Raw genomic sequence first — 12,867 nt, forward strand, 5'->3', positions numbered from 1 at the left:
CAGCCCCTTGAGCTGGAGACAGGGATGAGAAGCAGAATATAGCCTCAGTTGTATGAGGTTCAACCCAGCCAAGTACCAGGTCCTGTGTTTGGGTCACAGCAACCCCATACAGCACTACAGGCTTGGGGAAGAGTGGCTGGAAAACTGCATTACAGAAAAGGATCTGGAGGTGTTGATCAACAGCTGCTGGACATGAGCCAGTGTGTGCCGAGGTGCCAAGAAGGCCAATGGCACCTGGCCTGGATCAGCAATAGTGTGGCCAGCAGGACCAGGGCAGTGATTGTCCCCCTGTATTCAGCACTGGTGAGGCCACATCCCAAATCCTTTGTTCAGTTTTGGGCCCCTCGTTTCAAGAAAGACATTGAGGTGCTGGAGCATGTCCAGAGAAGGGCAATGGAGCTGGTGAAGAGTCTGGAGTACAAATCCTGTGAGGAGCAACTGAGGGACCTGGGATTGTTTAGCCTGGAGAAAAGAAGGCTCGTGGGAGACTCTTATTGCTCCCTACCTTAAGGGAGGTTATAGCCAAATGGAGGTCTGTCTCTTATCTGAAGTAACCAGCAATAGGACAAGAGGAAATTGCCTCAAGTTGCACCGGGGGAGGTTTAGAATGGATACTAGGAAACATTTTTTCATGGAAAGGGTTGCTAAGCATTGAACCATGGTCCAGAGGGAAAGTGTTGAGTCACCATGCCTGGAGATGCTTAAAAGGTGTGTATATGTGGCACTTGGGGACATGGTTTAGTGGTGGACTTGGCAGTGCTGGGTTGACAGTTGGACTTAATAATCTTGGAGGTCTTTTCCAGCCTAAATGATTCTGTGATTCTACATGGTCATCCTTGTTCTTTAGCATAAGTTTACTGCAAAGTTTTCATGGGCATTTATTGACTGCCTCCAAATTTGTCACTTCCCTACCACAAAAATAAATCTAAAAGAGTGGGTTACAAGATCATTTCTTAATGTGTTGTTTTGAAAATTCCTAGGAAAATGCCTAGAAACAATACTATATGGAAGAATAACTTTTATATAAAGGATCTTTTTTAAGACCTAAAGGTTTTACAAATCGCCTTTTCTTTATTTAGATCAGGAGGATTTCCTAGGGCGATACAAAGCCGTCTTTAAGACTGCATGTGAAGATCCTTGGCGTATGTCACCAAGAATTTCTCTGCATTCCTTGAGAGAATTCCTTGTCTGTGTGCACCTCAAGCTGTATTCCTCAAACAATCCATGGACAGCATATGTATACGCTGAAAAAACTCTTCACACCAATCTCTCTGCAAATAAGTTTGATCTTGGACTTACAGGAGATCATGGGAAATTGAAGATATGGTTGTTCAGAAAACAAATAAGCACATCAATAAGACTTCGTAAAAACACTTGGAACCAAATATGTATCCAGTGGAAAAGTGACAACGAGGAGTTGAAGGTATTCATAAATGGATCAGAAAAATTACACAAGAAACTAAATGGGAAAGATTCTTTGCCTGCAAAAGGCGAGTTCTTACTTGGCTGTTCAAAGCTGCAAGGTACAGGTGCAGCCCCTCGCCAGGGTATGACTGGGGAGCTGTACCTGTTCAGAATGTGGGACAAGGCAAATATAACACAATCTAAGGACTGCCAGGATAGTGGTGTTATACGCTGGAGAAAGGAGGATTGGATCTATAACACGACAGTAGAGGATAACACTTTGCAATGTGGTAAGTACCCCTGCACTGCTTTTGAAATAGTAATTCAGTCAAAAGTTGATCTAAGTGTGTCTAGCATTTCTCTTCCAGATTTTACAAAGTCTCAGTCTATTAATAATTTCTAAAATCAAAATCAAATTCTTGATGAGGTCATATGAGGACGTGCTGCTTTCGCTAGTTTTTATCTGAAGGAAAAAGTATAGCATCAGTCCTTTAAAGACTTTCAACTTGCTTCAACTTTTCTGTCTATCAACCATTTGTGTAATATGAGAGCATGATGCATGCAGCTAAAACTCCTTGGAGCACTGGGGCATGTATCGATTTCATCTTAAAATAATTAATTTACACATTTTCTGTTCAGGGAATAAATACAGAGGAAAGCATTGCTGGTTCTCATTCTACTCATTTGCTGGGACAAAACTTCAATGAAGGCAACATTTCAGTGCTTCAACTGGCACATTACACCATCTTCAGCTGGTAGGGTCTATATCTGCAAAAAATTATAGGAGGATCCAATTTCTTTATCAGTATCAATAATGTCTCCTTTATTAAAATGACCAAATGGTTCTCACACATTTCTCAAATTTTCCTTCTTCCCTGAAAAAGAACTGTAAAATCCTTTGAATCAAACCAATCCAAGATTTTATTTTCAGAGAAACTGAGTTCAAGCAAGAGAATAATCCTATTTTTAGCTTTTGCTATCATATCTGTTGGTAAAAACCACAAACTTGAATCAAGCTTTGATGGAATACAATTTATAAATCATAGGAAATTATATTATCCCCCCCTAAGAGATTTTAATGTGACAACTCAATTATTGTTTCCTAGAATTTTTATATAGCATCAGTGATTCAGTTTAATGTGGCAACAGTCTTAATCTTCATCATCTTTATCCTTAAAAAATGTACCTATTTATTTCATGCAGATTCAAAAAAATATATTTTATCTATGTAATTTATAACCACTGCCTGATTCAAAGTGTCTTAGTAAGGACAGTAAAATAAGGTGACCAGATTTCTTTTTCTGGGAGAGAAGCAAATCTGTCCAACAGACCAGGACTCATGGAGAATGCTGCTAGCAGTGGTTTGTAATGAATGAAATGCCTTTGCTAGCCTTGATGCTGTAGTTGGGAGCACATCTTCTTTGTTGGGTTGCGTGACTTAGGAAAGGAGCTGAAGAAAGGATTTCTTTCTTTTACTTATGTCTGATGGCTGTGCTTGAAGGAACACAGTCCTAAGGCTGAAAGGAGGAACATTCTACCAGACATACAAAGGAAGTCTGAGAGAGGTATGTCTGTCTGGACAGTGGGGAAAATCTCGGTCAGAGTGGAGCATCTGATTGTCTTTTACTGATGCACAGAAGGGACAAACTCCTTGTTTTCTGTTCCAGCAATTTCTGTCCTGAATATTGAGCATCCTTGACCATCAAGGACAGCTTGATCAGGCATTGCCTATCTCCATCCCTAACTGATAAATGATTTTAGAACTCATGATTTAGTGGTTTGTGGAGTCCTTTGTCTACCTGCAAGAACTCTTCTAGCGATTATGTAAGATGCATGGTGTCCAAAGCTTTGTTGCTTAGCCAGATTCAATAACTATGCTTACAGGAGTTTGTTTCAGCATAGAGATCATCTCTACTGCCAGATGTAAGTTTTCTCCTCTGGATAACTTGGACATTAATAGCTTTTCAAAGAGAATCTTGCTGGAATTTTTTTACAGTTTATTTGCCTCCCTTCAATAATAGATGCATTTTAGCTGATTACACCCCCAAGTCATCCTATGAAAAACATATATTCAGCAAATACCAGTCAATAGATAACAAAGCTTTTATGGTAGAAATATCTAATAGTCTGTGTCAGATGATTTTAATTGATGCTGCTACTACTCTTACAATCTTATTTCTTTCAGTAAGTTCCTCCAAACACCTGTGTAAAAATTACTTGATTTGAGAAACTTCTCTGTGTTGTGTTAAAGCAGAAGGACTTTGAGTAGTAAGTCTGCAGAAGGATCTAATTTTACATCTGCAATGAACGTAAGTGGCAAAGGGCTGAAGTTTAGGAAAGTCCTCTGTAGGCTCAAAAGGTCAAAAGGAAGTGGTGCGCTACAGTCATAATTGTGCCGCAGGACAAGTTTCACAAATTCTTTTTGTGACCTGGTTGGCATTTTGTGCCTACATAAAACAATTATTTGTAAAATGTTCTGTCAAAGGCTACCGTGATTTCCGTGATTTCTTCTTTGCTTAACCACTCAAAGCCTTTGTGCAGTGGTTAGCCATTGTCTAATTGGTGTCTCATCAGCAGTGACCCATTCCATTAATAAGTCTAGATTTACTTAGCATCAATTTTCCTGCCTTTGTTTTTGTTGACTCTTCTGATTCTTTTACTTTAGGTTTTATGATTTATTTGTGTGAAATTTTTCAAATTACCAAAAATGTATTAATTTTTTTCAACCATTTGAGGTCTAATAAGGATCAAAATCCTGATTGTGGTAAGATTCACACACATGCTTAGCAGTTAAAAGTATGCTTAACTTTAACTGAGTAGCTGACTGCCTAGAAGTGGCTGGGATTACCTTTGCAGTAGCTACATATTTTATGCATCTGAAGATTTGCAAGAAAGGACATATCTGACTGCTTCCCACTTTGTGAAGAGCCTGATCACATTTTTTGGACTAATGGTTCTCAATAGTGAACTTTTATATCTGAGTTCAAGATGAGATTCTGGCTCCTTCCAGTGACAGAGTCTTCTGGTTGTCCTGCTCGGTGTGGCCTCTGCACGCTGAGCAGGTGTAGGTGCTGCAGGCGGGGCCAGAGAGGGAAGGAGGTCATGCACTTGGTGCGTCACTGGCCTTCCACGTACATTCTTCATGTTCCTTTGATAATTCCCCTCTTGCTAAGAGTGAGAAGTAGCATAACAGCTGTGATATAGAGAGAAGAGTGCAGTTTGAATGTCTCTCACTTTACAGATCACCTCCTGGTATTTAAAAATGCCTAAGTGAAGAAAGATGTGCTTACTATTCCATATTCTAACCTTGGAAAATTTTATATTGTTCCTTGATGAATGATTCCTCTGTAGCTACATACTTTAATGTGGACAATATGAATGATATCACTCTGTATAATCCAAGAAAAAAATCTACTAAGTAATCTAAAGTTTGGGGTAATTTAAGAGAACAAAACACAAACACACAAGAAAATAAATGAGTTTGAAGTGCTAAATCCTTGAAAATAAACTCCAATCATCTGTAAGTACCAGCTCTTCTGTTGTCATTTTTACATATGATATTTTTAAGTTGCCTTTAATAATAACTTCACAGTGAAATGCACTGTTTAAACATTAATCATTTCAGTTATGCATTAAACAGTAACTTTCTTAATCCAAATACAAATATCCAAACTGTTACACTGTGTGTTAATGCAAGCAGCACAGGTATGATCGGCTATCTTTAACAAATTTCAATGAATAAATAAAATAGATGATCTGGGACATAACTGTACATAGTATCACTGCTGTCTCATTTGTGATATTGGTGCTGTAACTTTTAGCCTGTTGCTTTTGGTTGCTTTTTATCCTAATTAAAATTCAGTGGGTATATTGTGGCATTTTTGATTTCTCTAAACTGTCCGAACTTCAAGATTAAGATGTTGCCTTCTCTTTTTCACATACTCTTTTGACTTTCAATATTGCTGAGCCTGCTACTGGTGTTGCTGGAGGGGGTTTCCACACTTCTGGGTTAAGAGCAATTTAATGCTGATGGGAGAAATGGGAAGTGACCAGTGCCCTGCCCACTGTGACTATTTTGCTTCTGCATTCTCAAGGAAGAGAAAAACTTCAGTTTGGGCTTTTGTTCTAGTTTGCAGATGTGGACAGTGGGAGGTAGGTATTAGGCTTTTGTAATCCCATTTAAAGATTTCCCAGCTGTGTGCCCATCTGATGACAGGATCACCTTTCCTGGAAGGGAGGGTGGAGTGTCCAGACTAGACCCTTAGGGAAGAAGTGGAAATGCAGCTGTTCCCCATCCACTCATCCAGTCTGCATCCCAGTCTGTTGGGTACCAAACCTTGGACTGTATTATCACGTTTACTGAGTGGATCATGAAAGCAGAAGATGAAAAAGCAAATTATTTGCCCCAATGCCACTTTTTCCCCCCTAGAACTGTAAGGACAGAATACTAAAGAAACCTTGAAGGAAACCTAGAAGCTCTTGAAGGAAATGTGATAGGAAAAAATACCTAACTCTGGAGTGCCTTTTTGATGAGTCATGTGCCACTTTTCTTTGTACCTATTAACAGAATGCATGTTTGACCTTCCCTTCCTTTGCTCTCATTCCCTCCCTCTCCTGTGATACCAAACAAAGTGGCTTTTTGGAAATCAGCCTTCCAGAGAAGTGGTTATTTGATTCACCTCAGTATCTAATGTACAGGTTTCCACAAACAGATAAAAGCTTTATTTATAACCTAATTTCTTACCAGCAGTAAAACATCAAAGCTGAGTTAAAAATACTGAGCCTAAATTTTCTGTTAAGGATACTAAAATGAACTGGCCCAAGTGACTGAGCCTGATGTGAACAAGTTCTGGCATTTGTTTCTGTCTAGTGGCCAGTGATAATTCATCCTTTCTTCCATGGTGCCCCCTCAGGGGGTCAGAGCAGATACAAGGTGTCATGAGGGACACCAAAACATAAAACTAAGATTGCACTTAAGTTTTATCCTATGAACTTATATCTAATGTGCCTCAAAATCTACCTTAAATAGAAAGTCAAGATAGGCTAATGTTTCCAGTGTGCAGCTGACTAACAACTGTAAACTTGTGGAGGATTTTTATGTGTTACTGTTATTAATGCCTTCTGTGACAGAATGGTTCATTTGGCAAACATTTATTCAGCTGAAAGACTTGTCAAATGTTAAAGGGACCAAATCTCTTCGTGGAAAATACGGATTTAATTTGAATAGGAGAATTGAATGTCATATTTTCAGCAGCCTGTTTCTGCAAATAATTAGGTTTTAGAACAGCACCATTTTGAAATTTTGCTGTTTGAACTACTCAGTTTTGTTCATGAGCAAGTCCTGTAAAATGCATTAGTGCTGGGCATCTTCATTTCTCTGCAAACAGAGTGCAGTGGCTGCTGCACGGTTCTGGTAACTGCTGTAACAAACAGGTTAACTGGTGCCTGTAAAAATGTCTAGCAGAGGATCTGTATAGACTTAGAAATTGCAATGTGAAATTGACAGTTTAAGTCTTAAGTGCTTGTAACTACATAACCCAGAAAGTGATGCGAGATATCTACTTGCAATTAAAAGATTGGCTTTGGCCTTTCTGGTGGAAATTCTTCATGCAAATCAATTCCGCTGACTGACTCAGTTGAATTTTTGGTGAAAAAGCTTTCAGCACTGTAAGTGTGCTGTAATTTCTTATTTAGAATATCTGATATTTATAAATTTCCTTGTATTTTTATTTTTATATGTAAGTCAAAACTGATCTTAGCAGCAATATACAGTCATGGTTGTCTCATGTCATTCTGTGGTGACAGCCAAGTACTGTGGCTTCAGGAGACCAAATTACATAGCCACCAAGGTGTCCCTTGGGATTCTTCCATTTGCTGTTATCTGTTTGTGAGAGGTGAACATAGTCAAGGCTACCCTGTACTTTGAACAAAGAGCCTGGGTACTAATACAAACTGTTTTCATTTTTGGCATGCTTTTCAATTAATATAAGTAAAATTTTAGTCACTTCTTTCCATAAATCTCTCCTCTAGGCCCTACACATATAAGTCCAGGAATGTATGCTTCTCTGCCAGGAATGCTGTTGTGCTTCTACAGATTGGCAGGGCTGTTGCTGCTCCTCAGCATTCAGTGCCTGTTCAGTGTCTGGAGCTGACTGGGAAGCAGCTGCCCTTGCATTCTCTCCCATGTTTCCTGAGACAGAGGCCAGCTGGCACAGCCCTTCACTCTGCCCCTCCTCACCTGTGGCACAGGCTGGGCAGGAGGAGTGTCCATGGGGAGACTCGAGTTCACTAAATTTCAGACCCTTTCTCCTCCAAAGAAAGTCCAATAGTTGCTTGCCCAGTCTCAGGCTTGCTCAGAGGATGCTTTCTGCAAAGGTTTAAAGGAGATCATGAAGTGTTAGGTAAAACAGCGTTAGTCAGCAGCAGCACTGTTCCCCTGAGACAGGCGGACAGGAAACTGCTGCCAGTACTGTCGTTCTTGCACCAAATTGTTATCAGCAGCCAGGTTCCAGCTGCTTCTCACTTCTCCACGCTGGAAAAACTGAACTGCTTCTCACAGACTGGGTTGCCCAAAGACAGGTGGATCAGAAATGGTGTTGCATTTCCAAAAAATTTAAGAAAGGGTATACTGCTCATAAGTTAGATTAACCGTAGATTGAAGAAAAGGACCTTTTTTAATGATCACACTTGGATATAGGACACTGTACACTTTCATGCTTTAGGGCTGTGTCCTGTGCCTGAGCTACTGAACAAATTATATACTTTGAGTGAAAGTGCTTTTGCTGTAGGCGCCAAAACCATCTGTCCCATCTTGATCACTGTGTTACAAAGCCTCCTTCTGCCTCTTTTTCCCTTTCACTGAATTCATTTTTCAATTCTGCTTTGCTTGGTGAAACAGCTTCAGCAGGACGTGTGGAGACCATTCCATCCTAAAAGATCCAGTAGCCTGAGAATTAAAAGCTGCCATGCTAAGGAATGCTGTAAGCACAAGGCTATTTTTTCAGACAGGGTCAGGTACTGGTCTCTCTCAGAGCTACATCAGCTTGCACACCTAACCTTAAGTACTGTTAGTAGGTTTAGTCTCCTGCCAGTCTGGAGCTGCTGAAGTTACACTGCTTCCCATTGTCAGATGAAGTCAGTGGGAAATGAAGGTTGCCACAATTTTTGCAGCTGTGGTGAGAGCTGCTAAACCAGTTTCATACCTGTGGAACACAGATGGGATTCCCAGGTCGTGGTTTAGTTTGCTGTTTGTGTCGGAACAATACAAAGTGATATGGAGACAGTAAAGGACTTGCTGCTTTTGTTTCTAATGATGCATGTTAGTAACAGAATCGGTGCTTATCTCATTTAATCAAGTTGCCTTTTCCCTCAAAAAGAAACCAAACATTTCTTGTGGGGGCCTATTCTATCTACCTTGCAACAAAAGCAAGAAGTAACACTGTCTATTTAATTACTGTTTGAATCTTTAAGAGTGTTTTCTATTAGTGAAAAGAGAGCAAAGTATTATTACAATGTGTAATCCTTTGTTTTGGAACAGGATATGATAGTTATATTGATTTGGTGATCCCAAACTAACAGTGTTGCAAATAAAATCCATAGAGCAAATAAATGGAAGTTTCATATATGTAAGGATTTTCATGCTCTTATCAATAGTAAACAACCTAAGGGCAATAAATTTTCTGTTAGCTTGTAACTAACACATCTTGAGTTACTTTCATTTTTACATGCCAACTTTAGGGATATTTTGGATTGAACTCTAATCCTTCTCCAAATAAATCTATTCACTTTTTTTTTCTTGTTCTTAACAAAGGAGGAGGGTTAACAAATAAATTATATATGAGTCTTTCCTCCTTCCTCCTTTCTGTATGCTAAGGTGATTCTGATGAAAGACTTGGTTAATGAACTTAAAGCTGGACCTTGATAAGTCCATACTCAAGCCTTGACAAGGCTCATACTCATGGATAATTTCTGGCAACTGTAGGCATATGACTGTTGTGCTGTAAGAGAAGTCATGGTTAGACTGGTGTCCATAAAAAAGTGCCTCTCAGATGATGCATGCCATCATCAGTTGCTGCATTTGTCAGCTCCATGTTCATGGCTTGTGTTTTGCTTGTTTTACTCCCTGTGCTGCTAGATGTGCTATTAAAAGCATTTGGCATTTTTACAGTTCACTGTCTTTTATTTACTAACTTACAAAATCAAATATGTTAATGAACAATTTTTGTACCTACCTCAGGGTACTACTTATATTCTCAAAAATTCACAAGGTGGTTGAAGGGATATGGAAGATGCAAAAGGCACCTTGTATACAGCAAGACTGTCTCCACTGACTCCACAAGAGTTTGTGAGAAAGATCTTAAAGTTAGATTCCCTGTACAGATTTTATTTTTTAAATGGGTGGAAGAAGCAGTGTGGTGGTGTTTGCTCTGAGGCTGCGTATTCAGGTGGGTTCCTTTTGAGAATTTAATTTCCTCCAGAGCTTTTTTTGGAGATAAGGGCTTTTGCAGTGATTAAGATGGGACTCATAACAGGTACTTTTGGAGATAGAATTTACTAACTTTTAGAGATAGAATTTACTTTTTGTGGTAGGAAAATCAGATAGCCCACCTGTGGAAGGATGCTTCCTTCTCTAACCAGAAGTTCAGTCAATTATCTTTATTCACCCCATTCTACCTGAAAAAGTTATTTACTCTTTGAACAATACAGAATAGTTTTATCTGACTACTGCTTCCATTCTGCATATTAAACTTGGTATTGTCATGGTGTTGTTTAAGGGTCTTCCCCAAGCCTACAGTAGGTGCTAAGAAAATAATTTTATAGAATCTGTAAATTGTAATCACTTTACAATGTTAAAGTAACAGCACGTGTACATAAGAGCTCTAGAACACTTACCTTGCAGGAATATGTGAATATGTATTTTATCTGGACTTACTATATAGTGAGAAGTCCTAATTTTCTTGAAAAATTACTGTAAAAATTAGGGTTATATCCAGATTTTCATGAGCTATCAAGTTCTCACAGTTCTAGTTGTGAAAAATAGCAATTTTACTTCTCTGTAGGCAGAATCCTATTTGTCTCAAAAGAGATGTTTGATGTAACTTTGTTTTATCTTTACTGAAGGCGTTTAAATTCAGTAGGCTGATATGTATAAAGGTGTGAATTTTTACTTACGCTTTAATTTAATGTATTATTTTACTAAGAATTTTGGTTCTCTGTTTCTTTGGTATGTATTATTTTACTAAGAATTTTGGTTCTCTGTTTCTTTCTTCTGCGTAAGAAAATTTCTACCCAGGATGTAAATTAACTAAAACTAAGTTTCATGGAAAACTCCTAAAAAATTGTAGTGCAATTAATTCAATTTCCATCTATTCATCCTGCCATGTTTTAGAGCTGCTGCTTTTAGCTTCATGCACTGTGTAACATTCAACAAAAATGAACTGACTTTTTTTGTCCTTTCAAGCTCTCATGTTGTCTCTGACTTCAGATCATTGGTCCCAGTATCCCAGCATTGGGGTAGCCAGGCAGCAATCTGCTTACCTGGCTGGCAGCTGTCTGCTTTGTGCATCTCACACCTTGCTCAGGAATAGGGACTGGGTAATTTCTGTCTCATTTATGATTTCTGTCATTTCCTTCTCCTGTTCTTATGGCTGTCCTACTGCAGAACAGGCTGCCTCTTCTGAGTTGACTTCCTACATCACCTCCAGAGGATCTTCTTCCTCCTTCCCTAACTGGGTCAACCTCCACTTCCATAGCTCCCCCCTTGACTGTTATGGTTAGGGCTGTATCTCTGATTCAGCTGCAGCATCCATTTGTTTTTCCTTAGATCCAGAGATCCTATTGCCCCTTCCAGGGTGTGGGACACGGGCCTGGTAGGTGTATGCCAGGACCCAACATGGTGCCAAAAGTCCCTGTCTTTGGTGTAAGCAAGACATCCTTCCTGCAAGTGGTCTGCCTTGTCACCAGGATTCCTTGGCTGTTTGGGTGTAAACTCCTATGCCATCAGAGGTGAATACTGCTCTAGGCACCTGCCCAAATTCTCCTGCATACCTTGCTCCCTAGGAATTTGTTCCCTTGGGGCACTTTCCTGTGTGTCATCTCCAAGTGATTTGTTACTGGAGGTCCCATGGAGATTTGAACTTGTGTGACTGGATTCAGAGTTTGAGGATGGTTGTGTAGACTGCAGGGGCGAGTGGACCACCACTGACCACTGATGGAAGAAGGAAGGTGTCAGTATCTGAGGGCATTAGCAGTGGTGGAGGTAATCTACAGCAACCTGGACAGCAGCAATGACTCCAAGGATCTAGGGGGTGCCCATTGCACGTGGGCTGTGTGGCACAGTTTAGTGCCCACCAGTGTGATGGCAGTGATGGACTGGCCAGATATCAAGGCATTACCTGTGGAGAAACTGTCCCACCTACTCCTGCAATTTGGAGAGAACCTCTCTCTTGTCTGCTACCCTTGGGCTTGAATCCTGATTGTGCTTAGTGTCCCACCAGGTTTAGTGACTTGAGAAGGGTTTTTCTTCCTCCTTGCCCAGACAGGGTCTCACCTATTAATGGTGCTGAAATAGGTAATAGTGCTTTAAGTATAGGTGATGCTGTGTTGCTACTTCTTTTTCAAGGTCCAGAATGGTGTTTTGAGTGGTGACAGTCTGCAGGGAGCATTTGGAGCTGTCTGCCACTTTTCCTCCACCACAGGAAGCACATAGCACTTGCCTCGGCGGCAGGTTCCCTGCAGTGGTGTGATTTAATTGTTCTGCTGGGCCTCCTCACTGATAGCTCAACCACCACCTTTATTCCAGGGAGGCTTTAGTCACTTGGCTCACTTGATGACATCATGTTTCACATTTGTGAGTGTGATGCTTCAACTGTCAGATCCACCCCTTGGATCTGACAAGAGTTGATGGATCAAGGGCCCATCTGTGTATTGCATCTCTCCCTGGGTGTTTGGTGTCCCTGGGGACATGTTTGGTGTCATGTCCCCTTTCCATCCCAGCCCACATCCACCTGAGCTGCTTCCTTTTTGGCAGCCTGATTTTTCACTGTTTAGATGTTCTTTGGTGGTGCAGCTCTTGGACACATGAGTATTATATCACGTGCATTCACATCATGATGTTACATGTTCCAGTTTTAGCTGATGTTATTTTAGTCCTCTTCATCTTCACTCAAGCAAATGTGCTCAATAGGTTTCTGAAGACACTGTTAATGGAAGAGAAGTGGCAAAGCTCATGGCCTAATCTGTATCTTCCATAAGTATAAAAAGTTGAACTGAGGAAAAAACTAAACTCAAAAGAGTTCAACTTCCAGCTTTCAAAAAGTCTTGACACATATTTCTCAATGGATGCAAAGTAGTTTTGCAAACCATTTTGAAGTGAGGTGAGTACCACATCTAAAATTGTTGTGTTTTAAAAAGTGTGTGTATGCATGTGTGCAAATACATATAAAATCTTCTGCTCCTAAAAAA

General features: G+C 40.0%; 1 protein-coding gene across 1 annotated transcript in view; it reads left to right on the forward strand.

The window, feature by feature from the left end:
- Positions 1–12,867, forward strand: part of ADGRG2 (adhesion G protein-coupled receptor G2) — a 55,742-nt gene that overhangs the window by 16,595 nt on the left and 26,280 nt on the right. The window contains exon 3 of the mRNA XM_036383585.1: positions 1,080–1,694. Within this exon, the coding sequence (XP_036239478.1) occupies positions 1,080–1,694 (615 nt within the window). The remainder of the gene's footprint in view (positions 1–1,079; positions 1,695–12,867) is intronic.

Source organism: Molothrus ater, chromosome 2 (assembly GCF_012460135.2).
Source record: "Molothrus ater isolate BHLD 08-10-18 breed brown headed cowbird chromosome 2, BPBGC_Mater_1.1, whole genome shotgun sequence".
In the NCBI taxonomy this organism is placed as follows: domain Eukaryota; kingdom Metazoa; phylum Chordata; class Aves; order Passeriformes; family Icteridae; genus Molothrus; species Molothrus ater.